At 41.2% G+C, this 24,889-nt stretch overlaps 1 protein-coding gene across 4 annotated transcripts in view; it reads right to left on the minus strand.

Moving 5' to 3' along the window:
* Positions 1-24,889, minus strand: part of LOC126336855 (uncharacterized) — a 420,763-nt gene that overhangs the window by 87,941 nt on the left and 307,933 nt on the right. For all 4 annotated transcript variants that reach the window (XM_050000949.1, XM_050000950.1, XM_050000948.1 and 1 more), the window contains one exon: positions 1,473-1,669. In XM_050000949.1, coding sequence (XP_049856906.1) covers positions 1,473-1,669 — 197 coding nt within the window. The remainder of the gene's footprint in view (positions 1-1,472; positions 1,670-24,889) is intronic.

Here is a 24,889-nt window from a genome sequence, read left to right on the forward strand (position 1 = left end):
GCTCCCAAACAACGATGGAATTTTTACGAAAGACAATGCACGTTATGTCCCCAGGCCATAATTGTTCGTGATTGATTTGGGAGACATTCTGGAGAATTCGAGAGGTTGATTTCCCACCCAGATGGCCCGGTATGAGTCACATGGAACATTTATGGGACATAATCGAGAGGCCAGGGCCAGTTCGTTCACAAAATCCTGCAATGTCAATAACTTCGCAGTTAGGAACGCCTATAAAGGATTAATAATTTTGCAAGGTACTTACAACGAGTTGTGTCAATGTCACGTGAGGGTACTGGACTACTCCAGGCAAAAGAAGTTCCCACTCGATTTAGTACGTATCCTACGACTTTTGTCGCCTTAGTGTAAATGACGACAAAGGTCCACACAACATTTCAAATTATGAGACTGAACACTTTTGACCCTCCACAGGAAAAACCTTTTGTTGTTAACACGTGCTACTCTTCCACTTTAAAATTTATAATTCTTATAGTGACTTCGAAGTTTTGCTTAAGAAAGGACTATATTTTTTGAGTGTCGTCAGTTATTTGTTGATATGCCCAGAGTGAAAACAACCATCTCAGTGTATTGCAGAAAGTACTTATTTTATACTCAAAACAGCCAAACGCCTGATTGGTGCCATTTCCCTCTTCAGACTTGTGTCCAAAACGAATTAAATATGAAAATATACAAGTCGTGTACATATTACTCAAGCAGACAACACACATATTTTCTCTTGTTGAAATGAAGTGGCTTCATAGGTACAACACGACACGATGAAAAAGAATGGATGAACGAGGGCATGCAATACGTAAACCTTGCAATGAATGATGAAGTGGGTAAGCCGAAGAGGAAGAAAGAAGCTCTGCATTAAACTTCTGACAATAGCCAGATACCTCCGGAGAACAGTTACGTAGCACAGCCAAGCCGCTCTCCACCTCAAAGAAGTTACACGATTTCGGTTTTACGAACACCGCACGAGGTTAACGATAATGGCTCTTGAAGTTACCCTAATCGTTCTAAATGAGATAGAGCAAACCGGAGAGTTGGGGAATCTGTTGACGTGAAATTAATCACGCAGAATACTAATACTTTTATTCCATTCGTTACCTGTCGTAAGTTCTAAAAGAAACAGCTTCTCATTCTTTATTTTCCTTAAGGATGCCACTGAATCACACACGTCAGCTTCCAAGTGTTAACTACGTGTTCAAGTTGTTTTTTGCACTTGCTAATATAACTCTCAAATTTCAGTTTTTGTCAACACCGAAAGTGTTGCGGATCTCCTCAAAGTTTAACTGCGGCAATTGATGGGAGCTTTAATTTACTGTGTAGAAATTAACCTGATTTTTGTGAAATGTTGAATTAAAGCTTAAGGTATGAGCTGCGGTCATTTCAGAAACGTAGAGATGGAAAAAAATTCGCTTAAGAGAATTCAGGAGATAGTTGTGCTTAAGAGGATTTATGTAATCTGTTACCTTGCTGTTGCAGACTGAAGTGTAGTCCGCTAGGAGGCTTGAGCTGTTTCAGTTGAAGAGCTCGTTGTACCATTGCCGGCGCCGTTGTTCCAAGAAAATGATTTTGCTCTTCAATACTCAAGTCCTCCTCCAGAAACGTTTTCAGTCCTTCAAACAGGCCGTCATCCGTGCCCTCTTCGTCTGGATCTAGACTGATACTGTGTCAGACAAGTAATATTGTTAGTAACTCATTCGTAAGTAAAGAACATAACAAGTTACAATATACTGTTAATGATGAATGAATACACATTGAAGATGCATCCAACAACGTGGAATATTCACACAGTTTTAAGTACAGTTTCTATCAACGAATGAGATGGAGTGACACACAGATAATTCAGTTTCGATGCCAAGGATATTTCTTTGTTGAGAGGACTGAAAGAAAGGAAAGAATAATTAGGATTTAATGTTCCGTTGACTATGAAGTCATTCACAGCAGAACAGAAGCTTGAATTAAGCTATGATGGTGAAAAGAACCTACCGTGCTCCTTTCAAAAGTGCCACCTTGTAATAGTTCTGTTGTGAAGGGACACAAATTTTTTTCAAAATTTTTTGTCACTTTACTCTACATTGCTAAGGGATACAAAATGAACATGTTCGTGATTTTTTCAGAACTTACGCAGAAACAGTGGTGTGAGCTTTGCTCAAACCAACAAGAAGTAAGCCCGTAGCGGAAAAGCTAGAAGGTAAAACTGCGAGCTTGTATTTCTTGTATTAAATACTAGCTGTACCGGCCACTCTTCAGTGTGGCTCAGTCTAATTTAATAGAAAAGAAAAATAAGAAAAACCGCACGTTTCTAATCTCCTTCTCTCCCCTGTCTCTATCCATTTCCCCCCTCCCCCTTTCTTTGTCCATCTCGTCCTTTCCCCTGTCTCTGTCCATCACTTCCTCTCTCTCTCTCTCTCTCTCTCTCTCTCTCTCTCTCTCTCTCCCACTCTCTCTCTCTCTCTCTCTCTCTCTCTCTCTACGCATTTTCTGCTCCCCCCTCTCTCTCTCCATTTCCCCATTTTCCTCCTGCCCCTCCCCTCTCTCCTCCTCTCTTTCCAACACCTTCTCCCCCTTTATCTGCCCGTTCTTCTTCCCCCTCTCTCTCCATCTCCTCTTGCACCGTCCCTTAGTCCATTTAGCTGCTTCCCATTTTCTATGTTCACTTCCTCCCACCCCTCTGTCCAATCCTCCTCTTCGTCCCTCTCTGTGACCTTGAGCCGTATTTATTGTTGTAGCAAATCCAGAGTCTGTAGTAGTATTCTGATCTTCTAGTCAAAAATTAATAAGCCATAAATGCAACTTTGCTGTTTCTTAACAGCATTTCATTATTGTATAAATAATGCGTCCAAACGTTTATTACAATAACGTATAAAAATTTGAGGTAAATCAGAACGATATATTTTGAGATTTTGGCAGCCATGTTTTCCTATATACCTAAAAACATGCCCATATTAAAATTCAACGTTGTGTCAAAATGTCAAAGCTGTTGGCCAAGAACTTTCGGAGGTTAACGAGTTTGAACAACCTAACATGTAAATTTTTATAACTTTTCCCCTTTTATTACATATGTACCAGTTGTTGCCCCAGTAGATGTATAAAAATACTTGAGTATTCGAATCCAATGTTGTATCAAAGTATCAAAGCCATCCATGAGGAACTTTCGGAGATTTGAGATTCTGAAGAAACGAACGTCTTACTTATACATAAACGGTAAATGTTCCTAATAGCAAATCTCCGAAATTTCTTTACCGAATGCTTTCAAATTTCGACTCACCATTGCATTCAAATACGCACCTTTTTTCTATATATGTGATATGTAAGGTAATTGTTTTGTAAATTTAATAATAGGGAAATGTTACAAAAAAATCTCAAAGTTATATACACAGGGTGAACATTAATGAAACTGACAAACTGCAGGGACGGATTCCTGCCTAGAAATGCAGGAAAAAAGCTTGTATGAACATGTGACCGTAATCGCATGTTGCACAGTAGATGGTGCTGACGTATGAAGGTTCCTCTGACCACGTGTTCCTTGTGTGTTGCATGCTGTGTGATTGACGCACCGTACTATAAGCGGCAGAATAGCCCTGTATTTGTGTCGGATACAAGCCGAAATGATGTTTATTGCGTACAGCCAAGCGAATGGGAACAGTCGACAGGCAGAACTCTGTCTTTTAAATCTGGTATAGAGGGTGAGTCACGTAAGACGTGGCACTACTTTTATAAATACATATCGTGACGCGGTTTTTGGCAAATGTTAGGGCGTCGAGGGGCACGTATTTTTTTTTGTTTGGTTAATGTTTTTAGCGCTGGTATCAACTGAGATATAGAAGTAAGTACTTTTTTACCTGTGCTATTTATAACTTTCTTCGATAGTTCCTGAGAAGACAATTAGAGTGATACAGGGTTTGCTAATATTGACGTTGAAACCTGTTGTAAGAAAAAAAAGAAAGAAATCTCGAGAAAAATGTTCCGGAATTTGAGAGCACGGTGGCTGCAGTCGGCATTAGCGATGCAAACACTGCCAAGCAGAGCTCTTGTTCAAAAATGGTTCAAATGGCTCTGAGCACTATGGGACTTAACATTTTAGGTCATCAGTCCCCTAGAACTTAGAACCTAACTAACCTAAGGACATCACACACATCCATGCCCGAGGCAGGATTCGAACCTGCGACCGTAGCAGTCCCGCGGTTCCGGACTGCAGCGCCTAGAACCGCACGACCACCGCGGCCGGCAGAGCTCTTGTGCTACAGCGTTGTAGTGGTGGTGGTTAGTGTTTAACGTCCCGTCGACAACGAGGTTATTAGAGACGGAGCGAAAGCTCGGTTTAGGGAAGGATTGGGAAGGAAATGGGCCGTGCCCTTTCAAAGGAACCATTCCGGCATTTGCCTGAAACGATTTAGGGAAATCACGGAAAATCTAAATCAGGATGGCCGGAGACGGGATTGAACCGTCGTCCTCCCGAATGTGAGTCCAGTACAACGTTGTAAGGCTATCTATCCGTATCTCTAGTGGCCAACGCACCGGGCAGTTGCACGAATTTTTAAGACGCTAGTGCGGTCAGGCTGCTTGAACGTCAAAAAGAGGACAAGAAAGAAGACTGAAACTCACAAAAAAGACGTAGAAGCTATTCTGGCTACGACGCTAAGGGATCCGCACATTGGTACGAGACATATTTCCGAGTAATGTGGAATCAATCAGGCGAGAGTCATTCGCATCCGGCATCGACATAATTTCCGTCTATATCATCTGTTACTACATCGGGCACTCGATGGCCGTGATTTCGAAAGTCGTACAGAATTTTGTCGGTTTGACCTTCAGCAACTGAGAGACGGCCCTACGTTTTTCCTACGTGTGTTCTTTACCGATGAAGCAACGTTTACTAACCACGCTGATGTAAATGTTCATAACATGCACTACTGGCCGAGGAGCGTAAACGTGTGGTGCGACATCATAGGAAATTGCATTGTGGGACTTTACTTCATCTCAGGCATTCTAAATGGACATTCATAAGCACACTGTCTGATGAACATTGTGGTTATTTTTCTAGAAGATCTACGACTGGATATTCGACTGTGGTATGCCGGTGCAACACGACGATTGTCCACCTCACTCGTCCGTGTTGAAATGGAAATACTGAATGAGAACTTTCCTGAACGTTGGATAGGGAGAAATTCTGTTGGAAAATGGTCTGGGAGTTCCCCCACTTAGGTCCCTCTCGATTTATTTCTTTGGGGAACACTCAAAGATGTAGTCTATGACGAAGCCCCAACAAGACGATATGTGTCGTCGAATCACGAGTGCATCCTTTACCATATCATCCACTGTAATCACATCCGTTCATAGTTCTTTCGAACGGCGATTGCAAACGTGCCTTTCAGTCCATAGTCAACAGTTTGAACAAATGCTGAAATAGAGGATGAAGTTAGTTTTTTGGAAGACAAAATTTGTTATTTGATTTGGGTGTTTATCAAATCATTGCTAGTAGATTGTTTATTTCATTTACATGTATATGAAGTTGCTTTGCAATTTCAAATAAGTCGACAACGTGTATTGGAAGTAACTGGTAACACGGTTATCATAGCGCTTACGTTCAGCACGAACCGACGTTTCGTTACGAAGAATATTTATTTTGCAATGTACAGGTGGTCACCAAAATATTTTTAATAAAACGTTTAGTTCAACAATTTTATTCCATATGATATAACTGAGAGCATTGTAGGTACAGACAGTTGTCGGACAGCATGTATTTTACGTTTAAGAAGCACACAGCTATGTACATGAAAAGATAGGTCAAAGCTTGCAGCTAATGTTTAAATTTGGAAATTTGTGATAAGTACTATGGGACCAAACTGTTGTGGCCATAGGTCCCTCGGCTTACGCACTACTTAAACTAACTTCGCTTAGTACAACAAACACACCCATTCCCGAGAGAGGACTCGAACCTTCGACAAGGGGAGCCGCGCGAACCGCGGCAATACGCCCCCTTAGACCGCACGGCTACCCCGCGCGGCAATGTTTAAATATTTAATGCAGTAGTTGCTTTTTGCAGCGTATAGGACCTGTTTATTTTTAAAGAATTAACAGTTGATTTATCTATTTCAGGGCACGTAAGTATGGGAGGGTACACAAATGTTAAATAGTTTTTCTAAGCTCTTTGTGATAGACTAGATTCCAGGCTATGTCATATTTCCGTATACAACAATCGTAGGTGAATCTGGATCTAGGTTGTAAGTGGGTTCAAGAAGACATAAAGCTTTATTCTGGTAGCGCAGGCCTACCTAACAGTATACACCTATGCAGCCTGGTCCAAGACGCCTGCTTAGCAGTATTTGCACCGCAAAGCCGTTTCTGGCCAATGTGGTCTCAGATTCCAGGGCATTTCTCGAATTTTTTTAAAGACTGGTTTCAAAGTCAACATTAACAAACGGCATATCGCTGTAATTGTCTTCTTAATAGCTATCAAATAACGTTATAAAAATTACATGGTTTCATTTAATAAAACGTACTTACTTCAACATTTTAGTTGATACCAGCGCTAAAAGTATTAACCAAACAAAAACATACGTCCCCGTCGACGCCCTAATATTTGCCGAAAACCGCGTTACGATATGTGTAACCGTTTACGAAATAAAAGGGGCGTTACTTCTTACGTTATCTAAAAACACGCCTACATTAGAGTGCAACGTTGTATAAAAATTTCAAAGTAGTCGGTCAAGAACTCGCGGAAACATACGTTTTTAACAAACGAACATTTGTATTTTTATTTATAGAGATTTAAACTGCTGTAATTATAAAAAGATAAGACCATAACGATTTATTTTGATAAAGAAGTAACATAACGGTTTTAGGTATATGAGCCAAGAAAAGGATTAATTTACAACAGCAGGAAAGCAGTGTGAAGAGCCACTGACCAGAAAGTTTCTCAGTAGCGGTAGAGAGGTGGAACTGATGCTGTCTGGAGGCAGACGAATGACTAAGTTTACATGGAGCATCCAAAATCGCATTTCCTAAACGGATTTCCCAGTACCGCTTCTTGTTGCTCATATAAACACTCCAATATCGATTCAGGAAACAAGGGTCCAGCTGCCAGGCTTCCATGTCCACAATTGATTTTCCCTCCCATGTAAACACCCACCGTTTTTGAAAATTTCTCGGGCTGTCCGGATTACGTCTTGTTTTTGAAAAATTTCGGCCAATTTGCACGGAGTGATTATTCTGTAGTGAAGGAGAAATAGAAAAATTAGTTTTAGCATGAAGTTGTCCACTACTAATATTTAACTGAAGAGGGACACCATTTGTGCAGTCTAAACAAGAACGTGGAACAGTTGATTTTCAGACGCCTTATTTGACCGGTCTAGCAAAAGCACTTCAGGCCTTAAGATATAAAAACGACGACGAAAAATGGTTGCGAAACTCTCTTTCCGTCTCCTGGAATTTGTGTGGCGTGCACGTTGTTAGGGTGAGTGGAACAAGACTCGGAGTAGGAAAAGCACCCAGCGGGATGCTGGCCATTCCGCAGCAGCTGATGAAGGAAGCCGTACGCAGCAATTGATGGGAGCGCGCGCAAACATCGAGACGCCCGATTTTCTAAAACTACGAGTTTGTTAAGTTCTTGACACTTCTCTTCCTAAAAACTTAAGTGGGAGCAATTACTGAGCAGGTAGGGAGCCTGTTTTAATCGACTCGCAGTACATTGCGCTAAGAAGACGTTGAAAAGTAGACTATAAAAGTTTATCGAAATGAGATTGGCAACTGAATGACTAAATTAGTACTTCCTTACTTTTATTAAAGCAGTGAAAAAATGGTACCATCGGAGCACAAAAAAGGCCCCTGTTTAAAAGACTCTGGCTGAAAAGTGACGTACCAGCTGCCTCATTCTACCTTCCTCAGCATTTTTAAAATGTTTCCCAAAAGTTTTGGTTTGTGAACATATTCGCACTCTTTTTAACATGCAGCTCACCTCTAACTCTTATGAGATCCCCTTGTGACTCGCTCCCACCCTCTAGTCCATCGGTGTAAGGCGCTCATACCTAGCCACTCCCAGCTGGCCATTCCTACGCCTCATTTAGCTTAACTCATTGTCATTATCTTTTTGTGTCTTCGTAACTGCACTGTCTCTTGTCTCACAGCCATATTCTCCTTCGTTCTGTCCTACTACTACTGTCTCCTCTTACTGTCATTGTCTCCGTCTTTCTCTAGCTGCTAATATCTCATTCATTCCCTTCCAGTGCTGCTGTGTCTTTTCACTGTCATTAACTCTCTCTCTTCCTGTTGTCATTGTAATAGGCTGTGTCTCATTATCACTTGGTCACACCTACTTTCTCTTTCTCTTTATTCCTCTACCACTGCCACTGTCTCCTTCACACTTTCCTAGAACTGTTGCCACCGTCAACTATGTTCTACTGCCACCGTGTCCCCCACTTTCTCACACACTGCCATGTCTCCTTCCCTCTTTCTATACCACAACCATTGTCTACTATCGCCCAGTATTTATTGCTCTTCATCTGCTTCCCACTGCCGCTCTCTCCTCCTCTCTCAGCACAAAAGAACGCGAATACGTGCGCATGTCAAATTTTTGGGGAAATTTTTAAAGGTGCTGTGGAAGAATGAGGCAGCTGGTACTCCACTTTTCAGTCAGTCTTTTAAACATGAGCATATTCTCCTTTTTTGTATTCCGATAGGAGCATTTTTCCGCTGGTTCACTTCTTTTCCCTTCTCCAGCTGGACGTGTCACTCATGTGAAACGAACTTTATGGGTAAGTAAATATTTGTATCACATTATGTGAAACTAAATGACGCAAAACTAATTTTACACCTCGGACAGGATTTTAAACCCACAAAAATTATGCATGTTCTTCAGTTCCACGAACATCGGATTCCCAGAACAATTCTGACGATAACGTAGGCACTTTACAGTATATTTCTCAATGCTACGTCACTTTACAAACTTTTTTACGTCTCACACCGGATTTTGCGTGCGTATTTTACATGTGGAAGCAGCATAGTTTTGAACCTCTGTACCTCGGAAATGGATAATGATACCCAGAAAATTGACAAGGTAGTTCGAGATCAGGGTCTTAGAAGGAATATATCGTATTCATCTAAGATATTTTCTGTGCGTAGCAGTCTTGGAATCCGTGGCTCGTTTCTGGTACGGAAAAATGGCAAAAAATCCTTTTTGGGTTCTCTAAAAAATCACCAATGAACTAATGGAGCCTCCATAAGCCTCTCAAGGCCCACCGCAGGCCACATCAAATGCAAAAAGCCCCATCGATTTATTCCAATTGGTTAATCAGGAGGAAGTTTGTAATAGTCATACTTTAAAACGTGTATCGTCGTATAGTGATACTAAGACGATCCTTCCGTTGGGTACATTAATAGTCTCTAGCTCAAGGCCTATCCAAAACACTGGACCCGGTCTTTCTGTCACCAACAGAACCCGTGGTACAGACCCGGAAGAATCCCGTTTTTATGAGCGCCATTTTGGAACGTATTAGGTGAGGCACACTGTCACAAGCCACCGATAACACTCTCATTTTAACTGTACAAAGGAACGCCGGAACACGGATCATTATTTACAATCTTTTTGGGGAAGTTACTAATAACTAATCCAAGCAGGTATCATTTAGCGTATAGTGAATTCAAAAAGAAAAGAGCCGGAGGCTGTGAAATGAAAACAGCTGCATGTATCGAGCATTCACTGTACTAAGCAGCGATGGAAACAGATAAATAGAGGTTTCAGAGAAAGAGCAATGGGGTGTAGTGGGTTTGTTAACAGTGGAATGAGTGCAGGGAAAGGAAATTCATGGAAGAACGTTAGGAATTATCTCGAAAAGACCGGTATATTCACACAATCAACACGGATTTAGAAAACATCTTTCTTGTGAAACACAACCAGCTCTTCACACACTCGAAGTCTTGAGTACTATTGACAATGTATTTCAAATTGGTTCTGTATTTCTAGATTTCCAGAAGGTTTTTGACACTGTACCATATAAGTGGTTTGTAGTGAAATTGCATGATTATGGAATATCGTCTTAGTTATGCGACTGGATTCGTGATTTCCTGTCAGAGGTCACAGTTCGTAGTAACTGACGGAAAGTCATCGAGTAAGTCGTTCCCTAAGGTAGTGTAATAGGCCCTCTGCTGCTCCTTATCTATATAAAAGATTTAGGAGATAACCTGAGGAGCTCTTTTGGATCGTTTGCAGATGATGCTGTCGTTTATCGTCTAGTAAAGTCATCAGAAGATCAAAACAAATTGCAAATGATTTAGAAAAGATATTTGTATGGTGCAACAATTGACAACAGATCCTAAATAACGAAAAGTGTGAGGTCAACCACAAGAATGACGAAATAAACCTCGGGTGAACAGCCTGGTATGAGTGTGTATAGGACACAACGTGGTCGATTGCCTAAATATTGTGTCCCATGCACACTCATACCAGGCTGTTCACCCGAGATTTATTTCGTCATAAAATACGCCTGGAGAAACTGAAGAATCACATCCACAAGAATGCTGAAAGGAATTCCGTTAAACTTCGTTTACACGATAAATCAGTCAAACTAAATACCTAGGAATTACAATTACGAACAACTTAAACTGGAAAGAACGCACAGAAAATGTTGTGGGGAAAGCGAACCAAAGACTGCGTTTTATTGGTAGAACACTTAGAAGATGTATTAGACCTACTAAAGAGAATGCCTAAACTACGTTTGTCCGTTCTCTTTTGGAGTACTGCTGCTCAGAGTGGGACCCTTACCAGATAGGATTAACGGGGTTCATCGAGTAAGTTCAAGGGCACCACGTTTCGTATTATCGCGAAACAGGGGAGAGAGTGTCACTGAACAATACAGGATTTGGGGTGGACATCACTTAAACAAAGCCGTTTTTCGTTGCAGCGAAATCTTCTCACGAAATTTCAGTCACCAGCTTTCTCCTCCGAATGCCAAAATATTTTGTCGAATCCGACCTACTTATGGAGAAACAATCATAATTATAAAATAAGGGAAAACAGGGTTCGCACGGAAAGATACAGATATTCGTTTTTTCCACACGGTGTTCGACATTGGATTAATGGAAAATTACTGTCAAGGTGGTTCGATGAACCCTCTGCCAGGCACTTAAATGTGATTTGCAGAGTATCTATATGGATGCAGATGTAGGTGAACTGACCTCTGGATCAATGACTGCCACCGTAACTTTCCGGTCTCCAATAATGAAGACATCCATACGCTGGACAATGGCAGCGGTAATGCGGTGTGGAGTACTGCAAGTTTATTTTGCAGTGGGGCATTGTTACACGCCACCGCTAAAGCGACGCTGGGGCGATTGCATCTCCACTTTCTCGGGTGCTGTAGTTTCAGATCAGAAACGGAACGCCAGGTCATGCGGCATCGGGCAATGACATCCATCCTTCCTTGAATCACATGTGCCACACTTTGACCTTTGCAACTGACATGCAATGCTCTTCGCAGAGTCCGTGCAGGATACGGTACCCTATGCGCAGCAGCCAGTTATCGTCTAAAGTGCTGGGCGAGTTCATTCTTTTGTTTGGAAGGGGAGGCCGGCAGTGTTTGCCACCTTATGGACAGTCGGCAATGAGAAAACGGAGGCACACGCCCTGCAGTCTTTCTCAAACGATTTTACAGAAACTATTGGGTAAAAAACATTGCCATTTTGCGTTACTTATAGCTTAATATGTCAGGTTTATCATGATGTGCACATCATTTCGATAAGGGTCCTAGTTACTGTGGTATTTCCATGGGAGTGAGACAGTGCGCGAAATTCGGAAAAGTTTGTAATGAAAAATAGGGGTCATTATGATTTTAAATTTGGTTCATACTCAATAATATGTGGCAGCATATGAAATATAGCTAAGATATTTAATTTTCCTTTAGACTTTGGTGGAGGTCTCTGTCACCAATCTCAAAACAATTGATTTGATATAGCACACTCATTTGCGATCGCCCCACGCCAGTGATAAAACCGGAGTGAAATATCAACAACATTCATCATATTTCTTAAACGGTTTGAAATATCGAAATAAGATGCTGACAATTAATGGCATTCAAAGAGAAGAGTATTCTTCCATATGGTTATTATGCAAAACTTTATTATCTACCGTTTTATTCCACAAACTACATACTTTTTCGATGAAAGAATATAATTTTTAAGGTCCATCGATAGCTAGCTAAACGAGAAACGTTATGAGTTTTGGAACAACATAAGTGAAAACATTACACGTCTATTTTGTACTAAGGATATCCTTCTTCATAAGCCACTAGCCTTTCTTTTCTTGAGTTCCCCATCTAGTAAACTTAATAACGTCCTGTTTCGGAATTCACTAGCAACTACACCTACACAACATGTTAGTGAGATGACACCATGTTTGACAAAAGAAGCAAATTCTAGCACAGGAAGAGAAATGTAGGTTTTACTCAAAATTTACTCAAAATTTTCGGCTCATGACGCTCCTCTGAAAGTTACAAATGGTTTAAAAGCTAGGTGAAATTAAATCGCTGCATTTTCAATGGAATTCTTTTCAGATACTAACCAAAGCACACCTGATAGATCTTTTCGAATTGTCATCATGCAAGTGTGGGTGTGGAGGGGCTCCACTTAATATTTACAAAAAAAGTGAGCATAGGATCCAGTTTAGAACAGCACTTCCCCTCCAGCACTTGGCATTTCCCCTACAGTGTCTGCCCGGAACCCCCACCACTAACGCTCTCCCCACATTTTCCCTGCCGACTGCGCATCTACCGGCCACTTTATTCTGAGCGGACTCTAGATTTGCGCCATTTTTTGATGGTTTCTGTCCCTCGCTGTCCTTTTGCTGTTAGGAAAAGCACTACACCGCTTTTATCTTCTTTTGAAGCCCCCATATCACCATTTACAGCGCGACTGAGCGCAGTGGACGGCCCATGCATGCACTTGATCACTCTGTCGTCACGTGGCTGTACGTCCATGATCCTCTAGAGACGGGTTTAGGGGCCTGAGCGTTCTTATAACGACCACCTGTTCTTCCATAGGAAATGGCAATACGATCCCTTCCGCAGTTTTCATTTTATAGTCTCTGGTTCGATTCTTTTTTAATGCACCTTATATATTTTATTCTGATGTCTATTGGGTTCATTTTCTTCCCTGAAGTTGAATCGTCTTTCAGTATTGTTATCGAGTGTCGCATTCAGCACTCGATTTGATCCAAGTAGTGACATGAATACTGCAACCTTTACTTTGCAATGAGGCACTATTACACACCACAGCTAATCGACGACTGGGTGTTGCAGCTTCAGATCAGAAATGGATCTAGTTATCCTTGTGGCGTGGTAAGTACTGAAATCAAAACAATTTTACAGTTAATTGTTTGGTGTTCAGACAAACATTGCACCAGTTCTCATTGCTGTTCTCAGGCACAAGTTGGTTAGCTACTGATTGTGAGTCCTTAAAATCGCTGTTTGGAAGCTGCTTATAGTGAGTATTTTGGGAGAAATGTTGAGTCATTACCAAAGATATCAAAGATACTTCAGATACTATCGTCTCCAATACCAAAGACACCTCCGATACTATCGTCTCTATTGGATACTATCTCCCCTGCAGGAAGTCTAATACTTATCACAATTTGTCCACTTGACTGTGAGTCGCATGTGAAGTCAGTGTTAAGCCTGAGAGTCTTAGGCTAGAGAGGCAGGGATCAGAGAGAACCCAGGATATTACTCTTATCCATCTGATCGTAACGTTTAAGGCGCAGCTCTCCACTAAAACAAAATGAGTCCGATACACACACTTCACCTGATGGGAAGCCTGCTTTGAAACTTGTCACATGAAAACAATGCAAAAGGGAAGGGGTCAGTGTATTGTCGGCAGTTCGAAAGTACGACGAATGGTGCCCATTAAGAAAAGACCAGCAAGGGAAAGGAAACGATCACCTTGTACTCCCCGTACGTGTTCCTGAAAGCTTCGTTCGACTTGGTGAAGAAGCTCTTCCGGCAGCTAATATGGGAGCAAAATGCATCCAATAGCAGACTGTGACGCACGTTGGAACGAACGATGCCTGTCGTCTGGGGTCGGTGATCAGACTTGGACCATTACAGCGTTTGGTAGACAGGATTGAGAAGACCATCTTTTCTCCAGAGTTTTAACGAAGCTTACAATGTGCATTATTGTCTGCCGAACTCTTTGGTTCTGAGCCGGGTAGACGGCCTGAACCAGAGATGATCAAGAACAGCAGAATAGGGTAATCAGTACCATCGTAACTGGAAGAATGTCAGCCACACAGTCCCTGAAAATAGCAAGAGCAGATAAATGCGATAGCTATCGCACAATCAGCTTAACGGCTAACGCAACCAAGTTCCGGATAAGAATAATACGCAACGGAATGGGAAAGATAACTAAGGATCCTTTAGACAAAGATCAGTTTGTTTTTGGGAAAGGCAATGGCACAGAAGAGACAGTTAAGTCGTTTCGCTTGATAACAGAGAGAAAAAAAGATTCGTTCATAAGATCGATCTGGATAAATCGTTCTACGTATAAGCTGTAGGGAAAGATAGGTAAGTACAAGAACCAAGAGGAAAAGTAAGAATGGAAAACCAACAGAGAGACGTGGTTGGTTAAAGAGGACGGGAGGCAGGTGATGTACTCTTTCATTGCTATTGTTCGACCTGTACATCGAAGAGGCACTGACGGAAAGACTGAAAGATTGAGAACTGCGCTTAAAATTCAGGGTGGAAGGGTATAACTAACAACACTCCCTGATGACACTGATGTCCTCGGTGAATGCAAGGAAGAATTACAGGATATTCTGAGTGGAATGAACGGTCTGCTGCGATCAGAATGTATACTGCGAGTAAATCAGCTAAAGGCGGAAGCAATGAGGGGTAACAGAAAAGAGATTAGCGATAAGCCATCACGTAATAGGCAAGTGAAGGTATCCTGCTACCTTGGAAGCAAAGTAACGCACGTCGGGCGATGCAACGAAGATACAAGAAGCAAACTAGTAGAGGGGCAATGAGAGCATTACTCAGTAAAACATTTGTGCTAGATCAAACATAGGCCTTAATTTAAAGAAGAAATACCTGATAATGTACGTCTGAAGAGAGCGTTGTATGGAAGTCTGATGGACTGTAAGAAAACCTGAAAAGTAGAGAATAGCACCATTTCAGCCGTGATGTTACAGAAGGATGGTGAAAATTAAGTGATCTAAAAAATAATAAATGGGTAGGTTCTCTGCCGAATCGACAAAGAAAGAAATGTGTGGAAAAACCTACCAGAAGAAGGGACCGGATGATAGAACGTGTTGCATCAGGGTCTAGCTTCTTGGTACTAGGGGGAGCTGTAGAGAGTAAAAACAATAGGAAAACACGGAGACATATATCCAATGAATAAATAAAGGAAGTTTTGTAAGACGAAAAGTTTAGCACAGGAAAGCATTTTGCATTGTGATGCAAAAGCCAGTCTGGAGACTGATTACCAAAGAAGAAAAATTTAAGAATCCACCTGCTCTCTTCAGCAGATTAAAAAACATCCTTCTTGCTCTGTATCCGTGAGTACCGTGAGTGCACGTAGTTCCTTACCTACCAAGTGCGTCAGATTTGTTTATTAATGCTTGCACCACATAATACAGGGTGTTCGGAAATTCCCGTTAGAAACTTCCTAGACTTTTAGAGCAGATTGAGTACACAATATTTTGAATAGGAATCGGTGTCCGGAAACGTATCGTTTTCGTTCTGCGATGGTTTCATTACGTCCACGTCTGCTGAAGGAAGGAGAAAAGAGTCAGAACTGCCTGTCCTGGAGTGCAATAGGGTAGACAGGATGACATGTACTACTTTTTGAGGGGTCGTATGCAAAATTTAATTTACTAGACCCCTGTTGAGACAGAGGAAAATATGTTGACACAAATTCTGGTCGCTGCACTAGAAACTGAAGACACCAGGTGGGATGGGGAGTATGTACCAGAACATACTTTGTAGTTATTATGTCTATAACAACTTTGGTGATCGCCATATCGAGTCGCTGTTGTAATGCACCAGTACCGTTCTGATGTACAGCTGGCTGGGTTCTTTTTTATTTTGGAATAACGTCAACACGGAAGGTTTAAGTGTTAATACACACAAATGCGTTTAAGTGATAAATGGATGTCTCTTTATGTTTGCAATAGAATGATTACGTAATAATTGTCACGCCTCATTCCTGAAGCAAAAATGGAGGAGTTAAACACCCGAACTGAGACCGTCGTAGGATGGAAACGATATGTTTCCGGACATGAATTCCTATTCAAAATATTATGTACTCATTGCGCTCTACAACTCCTTTAAGGTTGTAACGGGTATTTCCGGTATATGGTTTCTGGTTTTGAATCCAGGTGTTTACGTGGATGGTTGTTAATTTGTAGTGGACCGTCTACCTGATGGCTTGTAATAGCCTCTGGTGATGGGAACGTGATTGCAGAACACCATCGCCGCACCAACTTCTAATGTCGTTTGCATGGTACCGAGGTACCTTGACAACCAACAGAAACCTACTGCAATTCGTTACTTTTCGTGTTTGTACAGATCTTACTAGGCAATGACGGGGACTGAGGTGGAATGATGCACACAGGGCCTTTACTTGCTTTTACAACTAGTACTAGGTCGATTCAACGAATGTTTTTTACTTTGATGAATCAAGGTAAATGTGAGAAAGACCTGTGTTTCTAATAATTAAAATTCTGAAAAGCTTGCAAGGTTGTGTTTTCTTGTCATGATAACTCCTGATGTAAGGCACCGTGGTGAATCTATGGATGATAATCAAGATAAACAGCCAAAGTAAAGCAATTTATTCAAACCACGTTATAAAGCAGGTCTGCAAATAAATATTGGTGTTACATAGACTTGTTCCACATCGCTGAAGGTTCTCTTTTTTAGACACGATCTACAGAATTAATTAATTAATTAATTAATGTGGCGTGTTCATTGTTGATGAGAATATAGGTCTATATTAACTTGTGACGTTGTTCAGATTTTCAGCCACTCATTCAATATCACCAATTCCTCAGCAAAATTCCAATTTTCCACATTACACTAAGGTGACAAAAGTCCTAGCATACTTCCTAATATCGTGTCGGACCACCTTTTGCTCAGAGTGCTGCAGCCACTCGCCGTGGCATGGACTCAACAAGTCGTTGGAAGTACCCTGCAAAAATAATGAGCGATGCTGCCTCTACAGCTCAGGGCGGACCACAGCAGCTGCTCCAGGTCGGCCCAGGACGAAGAACAGGTGTGGATAAATCCCAGAACAAGAGAGCTGGACAACGGGCGCTTGCTAGCAGAATGTGGAATGACTAGCAAAGAACGACTCTGAGATGAGCTGAAAGATGGCGTCTTAAAGCGCTTGGAGAGTCTATAATAGCTCAAAATCAGATATTAATGCGAATCTGAATACAACTGTGATCTCAGAACAGTAAGGCACATACAGCTGCAAGTCAATATTTCAATATCTTTAAAACTACAGAAGTTAATATTTCTCAGTGAATAACATTTACACAATGAACCTTTGAATCAGCAAGATTTATTAGCTTCACTCGAGTTCAACAAACGATCTCTCAAATTATAGCACTGCACTATGGGTATCATCCCTGAATGCTGCGTACCTACATATATCTACTTTATGTATTGATTTAGGACGACTTTTATATGTTTTTCATTATGCAAACGTTTGTCAGAACATAGTATTCATCACATTTACACAGCAAATGAACACAGCAACAACACCTCTTATTTTGTCGTAGTTGTGTATTTATTTAATGAGAAGTTTAATATTTTAAATGTCGATTGTAAGTGACATTAAAAACTGTGATAATTTAAAATTGGTCAGCTGCATATGTTAGTGAACACCACAACTGAAAAGATAACTAAAAGACGTTTCTATCACGAAGGCATAAATAATTATTTAAAAAATATTTAATGACAATCTGTCGTCAGTTATCATGAGCACACTGCGCTATAATGCTGGCTTATTTATTAATGAAGAAAACTTTATTTATATTCATTGTGCATGGTCTGCGACTGAATGTTGGAAATTTATTTTGTTTAAATATTATTGTCATATATTAGTTTATTGAGGGAAAGTGATCAAGATGAGTCAAATCTTGTCTAGAACGACGTGTTTCTGATGGGGATGGCCTTCAGCCAATGGAAAAGCAGATATTAGCGGAACACTACGGGAGACAAGTGGAGACTGGGAATTTTCGGGTGAAGAGCTCAAGGGAGCAATTCGGGACATTTATGCCACTCCTGGAAGAACGCAGACCTGTTTGCAGTAACGTGCGTGATTCGGTCGTCTAGTTGATTGTGGGTGGTGAACGACTGCTAACTTCTTAAGGGACTTATATTTCGAAAGGTTTGAATGTGTTCCAGAGTAGGACTCTAACATTAGCCTCTTGATTTACGGAAGTGAAAACAGAGAGAATATGAGTTATTATTCTTTGAATCGTGTGTGTTAATTTTCGAATCATCATTTTCAATTCTGATCTCTCTTGAGCTGGTGAATATTTCGTGTACGGTGATTACAACATAGACTTAGTGTTTGCATGTTTTCTACTACAATTAAGGTTTTTTTCTTTAACGATTCTCGTAACACTCTCAACATAACTTTACTGCATTTGGTAAGGGTATTTGCTGTCTGTATTTTAGTTGAATGTTGTAGGACCCCTTCCCGTTTATGTGACATGTCCTATCTTGAATAATCATTACTGAATACAAAGCTCTGTTGTCTATATCAATTACAGATGTTAGAATAGAACCATTGTTATTCAATTAATCATTTAACTTTTATTTTGTATTTCTGTGTACTTTATTAGCTCCCAAATAGAATCAACGCATAGACCATTTGACTGCAGGATCACAGCTACAGGTTGTTATTTGCTCCGAGTTAGCTGCAGGACATGAAAGCAGGTGTGCGCGGCTCGACACTATGACTACATAAAGCTGTTCCTCTTAAACAGACCTTTGCATAGCTCCAGTAGCTAAAGTACAAGTAACCACAAGTAGAGACTCAACTGGTTCGCTCTAATGGGATACTGTTTAGGAAGAGCGCTACACTAGCAGTAATCGATTGGTACTGTAGCCATCTCTCGATTATGTCCAATAAATGTTCGATGGGATTCGTGTCGGGCGAGCTGGGTGGCCAAAACATTCCCTCGAATTGTCCAGATTGTTCTTCAAACCAGTCGCAGACAGTTGTGGTCCATTGACATAGTGCATTGTAATCCATAAAAATTCCATGGTTGTTTAGGAATATGAAGACTAAGAATGCCTGCAAATGGACTCCAAGTACCAGAACATAGCCATTTACAGTCAGTGATCGGTTCAGTTGGACTAGAGGACCCAAGTCATTCCATGTAAACGCAGCCCATACCATTATGGAGCCACCACCAACTTGCACTGTCTCTTCTTGTCAACCTGGGCCCATGGCTTCGTGGGGACTGTGTCACACTCTAATCCTACCATCAGCTGTTACCAATTGAAATTTGGATTCATCCGACTCGGCCACGGTTTTCCAGTCGTCTAGGATCCAATCGATATGGTCATGAGCCGAGGAGAGGCGCTGCAGGCGATGTCGTGCTGTTAGCAAAGGCACTTGCGTCGGTCGTCTGCTGCCATAGCCCATTAGCGCCAAATTTTGCGGCACTCTTCAGGAAGATAAGTTCGTCGTACGTCCCACACTGATTTCTGCTGTTATTTCACGTAATGTTGCTTATGTGTTGGCTCTACGCAAACGTCATTACTCTCGTCGTTAAGTGAAGGCCATAGGATATTTCGTTGTCTGTGGTGAGAGTAAATGCCTGAAGTGTGCTATTGTCGGCACGCTCTGAACACTGTGGATCTCGGAATATTGAATAATTTCCGAAATGTAATATCCCACGTCTAGTTCCAACTACCGTCTCGCGTTCAAAGTCTTAATTGTCATCGTGCGGCCACAATGCGTCCGAAACCTTTTCACATGAATCACCTGCGTACAAAAGACAGCTCCGCTAATGCACTGCCCTTGTATACCTCGTGTATGCTGTGAGTATACTGTCCCAAAGTGGATGGCATTAGAATTTTGCCGCTGGAAGTCCTCAAATTTATTTGCAGTAGAATTTGAAACATCGTCATGGCAAACTTTTATCTGTGGCGTAAAAGGTCATTTACATAAGAAGCGTAATAATCCCACCTAATGCAGATTTCTAAAAGAAATGGCCAGATATCGATGCGCAGTAGGTGGGGATATGATAGCTCGAAAAATTTACGCCGGCGCCCGCAGTTTCGAGCCCAATACTGAAGGATAACAATACTGTTTGGTTCATCGCCGCTGATACTTATTTCTACGGAACTCCAGTTAATTCTGCTCTTAATCATGTAGTTTAGACTATACTGCATACAATGTATACTCGAAATACTTATGTTGTACTCAGTTTCTTAATCCCTTAAAACAAACATAGTTTTATATCCTCCCAATAGCTCATTCACTCCATTTTCCAAGAATAAGGGGTGCTAAGTATCTGAACTCACAATTTAGAAATTCGTGTACTTTGTACAACCGTTTCCCATAAAACTACTACTACCGATAATGGCGCGGTCAGATAGCTGGTGAACACGACAGATGGTGGACTTGGCAGATAATAACAGCTTCATAAGGCTGACGAACACTGAAACCCATTGCAGTTGAATCTTACACCTTCACTGTGTGCAGATGCAGCCGCTGTTAGCCACAGTACTTTTTATAATCTCCTCACTATTCTTCTGTAGCAGCATATTTCAAAACCTTCTATTCTCTTCTTGTCTAAACTGTTTATCGTCCATGTTTCACTTCCGTAAATGGCTATCCTCCACACAAATACTTTCAGAAAAAACGCCCTGATACCTAAAACTATGCTAGATGTCAACAAATTTCTCTTCGTCAGAAACAATTTTCTTGCCATTCGCAGTATATATTTTATATCCTCCCTATTTTGATAATTATACGTTATTTTCCTGGCCAAATAGTGAAACTAATCGACTACTTGACGTGCCTCATTTCCTAATCTAATTCCCTCAGCATCATCTGATTTAATTCGACCACGTTCAATTCTCCTCGTTTTGCTTTTGTTGATCTTCAGCTTATGTTCTTCTTCGAGACACTGTGCATTTAGTTCAACTGCCCTTCCAAGTCTTTGGTGTTTCTGACAGAATCACAGTGTCATCAGCAAATCTCAAAGTTTTTATTTTTTCTCCCTGGACTTTAATTCATACTCCAAATTTTTCTTTGCTTTCCTTTACTGCTTGTTCAGTGTACATATTGAATAACATCGGGGACATGGTACAAACTGGTCTCACTCTGTTCTCAAGCACTGCTTCCCTTTCCTGCCCCTCGACTCTTATAACTGCCGTCCTGTCTGTACAAGTTCTACATAGCATTTCGCTTCCTGTAGTTTAAACCTGCTACCTTCAGAATTTCAAAGAGTGAATTCCAGTCAACATTGTCAAAAGCTTTCTCTAGATCCACAAACGCTATAAACGTAAGTTGGTCTTTCCCCTAACGCGTCTTCTAAGGTACGTCGTAGGGTCAATATTGCTTCGCGTGTTCCTACGATTCTCTAGAATCCAAACTGATTTTGTTCGAGGACAGCTTCTACCAGTTTTTCCATTCTTTTGTAAACAATTCGTATTAGTGGTTTGCACCCATGACTTACAGCGTTAAACCTATAATTCGATAATTTTCACACCTCTCAGCGACTGCTTTTTTTGCCATAGCAATGATTACATTCTTCTTGAAGTCCGAGGGTATTTCGCCTGTCTCATAAATCTTGCACAACAGAATGGAGAGTTTTCGTATCGCTGGCTCTCCCAAGCCTGTCGTCCATTTCCGGAGCCCAGCTTCGATTCAGGTCTTTCAGTGCTCTGTCAAATTCTTCTCGCACAATCGTATCTCCCATCCCGTCTTCACTTACGTCCTTTTCAGTTTATATAATACCGCCTTCAATTCATCTCCTTCGTATGGCCCTTCATTTACTCCTTCCACTTTTCAACTTTCCCTTCTTTACTTACGACTGGTTTTCCATCTGAGTTCTTGATAGTCATACAAATGTTTCTCTTTTTTCCAGAGCCCTCTTTGATTTCCCTGCAGGCGGTATCTATCTTTCACCTAGTGAAAGATGCTTATAAACCCTTATATTTATTCTTTAGCCACCACTGCTCAGACATTTTGCATCTCTTGTCAGTCTCATGTGGAGTATATATGTAGATATAGGCGTAGAAGAATGGACAAACTGGTAGAAGCTGATCTCGAGGAAGATCAGTTTGAATTCCGGAGAATAATAGAAATACTCGAGGCAATATTGACCCTACGACTTACTTCAGAAGCTATGTTAGGGAAAAGGCAAATTTACGTTTATAGCTTTTGTAGACAGAGAATGATTTTGACAATGTTGACAGCAATGCACTCTTTGAAATTCTGAAGTTATCAGCTTTAAAATACAGGAAGTGAAAGGATATCTACAACTTTCACGGAAACCAGACGGCAGTTATAAGAGTTCAATGGCATGAAAGGAAAACTGGTTGCGGAGTGAGTGAGACAGGGTTGTAGCCTATCGCCCTTGTTATGCAATATGTACATTGAACAAGCAGTAGAGGAAGACGAACCAAAAGAAAAACAAAGATAATGGAATGCAGTCGAATTAAATCACGTGACGCTGACGGAATCAGATTAAGAAACGAGACACTAAAAAATAGTTAATGCTTTTCTGAAGAAGAGAAAGTTGTTATCATCGAGTATGGATAAAATCAAGTTTTAGGAAGTCTTTTCTGAAGATATCTGTCTGCAGCGTAGCCACGAATGGTAGTTAAATATACAGTTTAGACAAGAAGGCAGTAGAAGCTTTTGAAAAGAGGTGCTATTGAAGAATGCTGAAGATCAGAGGGGTAGATCATATTGGAGTGAAGTGTGTGTGTGTGTGGGGGGGGGGGGGGGGGGAGGAATCGTAGAGGGACACCAAGATATGAATACGGCAAGCAGATTCAGAAGGATGTAGGTTTTAGTTGTTGTTTCGAGATAAAGAGGGTTGCACGTGATAGAGTAGCACGGAGAGATGCATCAAACCAGACTTCGGATGAAGACAACAACAACAGTGCGACATTTGCCGATGTGGCTAGTTTTCTCCAATATGCGCAAAACTTACCTGCTTTTACCCCTGTACATGTGTATTGCAATAGTCAATATTTCTGTAACTGACCTCTATCGCCGCGCTAGATTAGCCGAGCGATCTGCGGGCGCTGCAGCCATGGACTGTGCGGCTGATCCCGGCGGAGGTTCGGGTCCTCCCACGGGCATGGTTGTGTGTGTTTGTCCTTAGGATAATTTAGGTTAAGTAGTGTGTAAGCCTAGGGACTGATGACCTTAGCAGATAAGTCCCATAAGAGTTCACACACATTTGAACATTTCTTTGACCTCTATTATCTCTAAAGTATTTGAATCGCTAACTGGAGAAAGGAAACATATCAAAAGTTACAAAGTTGTTTTATCGTAAGACAGAAGAGCAACTGGCTAGACCCATGATTTACTGCACTTCTGGGATTCGCTCACAGCCAGTAAAGCACCTGCAACGGCAAGTATAATTCACCGCTTACGGCACAAAGGGAGCATATCCTAGACGTGTTCCATTTGTGCAATAAACAATATTTCCTGTAGCCAGAGCAAGTTTGTTAACACCGCTGACTGGCAGGTTCCGGAAACAAATGGTTACGCAGTATTTGAATCAGTTGATCTTTATGCAGCAAGTGTAAGCTACAACATAACCTAATAATAATGAGTATCTTATTAATTTGTTTTCTGAATTCTTAGTTTCGTCAGTAAGTTAGTGCTCTCAGCACTATGGGATTTAACATCTGAGCTCATCAGTTCCCTAGAACTTAGCACTACTTAAACCTAACCAACCTAAGGACATCACACACATCCATGCCCAAGGCAGGATTCGAACCTGCCGTCGTAGCAGTCGCGCGGTTCCGGACTGAAGAGCCTAGAACCGCTCGGCCACCGCTGCCGGCTCAGTCAGTTATTACTGTTCATAATGAGTACAACGGAAGAAGTAGTTACTGAGGTCAGAAAAAGGAAGAAGGGAATCATTAATGCTTATAAATACAAGATAAATGCGATCAAGTAAGCCAATGTTTCGAGTAGAGAGCATTTGACCACGTACTGAAGAGAAAGCTACCTGTGGCACAGAGCTGGATAAAAATTACGTAATCTAAAGCACTGTACAACAACGTATTTTAGAAAAAAATATAGAATAGCTTTGCTTTAGGGTTTTATGTATAAAACAGTTTTTTGTCTTTCCATGTAAAAGTGGACTTATTCCCTTTCTGGTATTAGCAATTCGTTTGTACACTTATGTAACACGAACGAAGTATAAACTGACTGACAAAAAGTGAACTTGCCTTTACTGCCTGTGTTTTTCGTATTTCACTGTACTGAGTGAAAACTGCGTGCCAGAAGATTTCGGTCGGCAAGAAGATTACCTGCGAAAGGCTAATTTCCGCTTCTGAGTATCAAACCAGCACAGAATTGTAGCCTGTGAGCAATCTGAAAACAGCGCACACTCCGCTATTTTCGTTATTCCAGGAGCGCTAATCCAACAACGTATGCAGAATAGCATTTGTGAAAATAGAGGAGGGGCAGGCGTAATGGAAGCCGTGATGGTGGGGCATGCTGAGATGGCTCGGTCAGCAAAGGCACTGGTCACTAAATGCAAGACATCATGTCCGGTACACAGTTTTGGTCCCTTACAAAAATTTTAATTCGTATGGTTGACTGTTTGATAGATCCAGTCTAACATACGACTAGTGTTGTGTAACGTTGTGTTGAGATTGTGAATGCGTAAATGTTGCAC

This window comes from Schistocerca gregaria, chromosome 2 (genome assembly GCF_023897955.1).
Source record: "Schistocerca gregaria isolate iqSchGreg1 chromosome 2, iqSchGreg1.2, whole genome shotgun sequence".
Taxonomy (NCBI): Eukaryota; Metazoa; Arthropoda; class Insecta; order Orthoptera; family Acrididae; genus Schistocerca; species Schistocerca gregaria.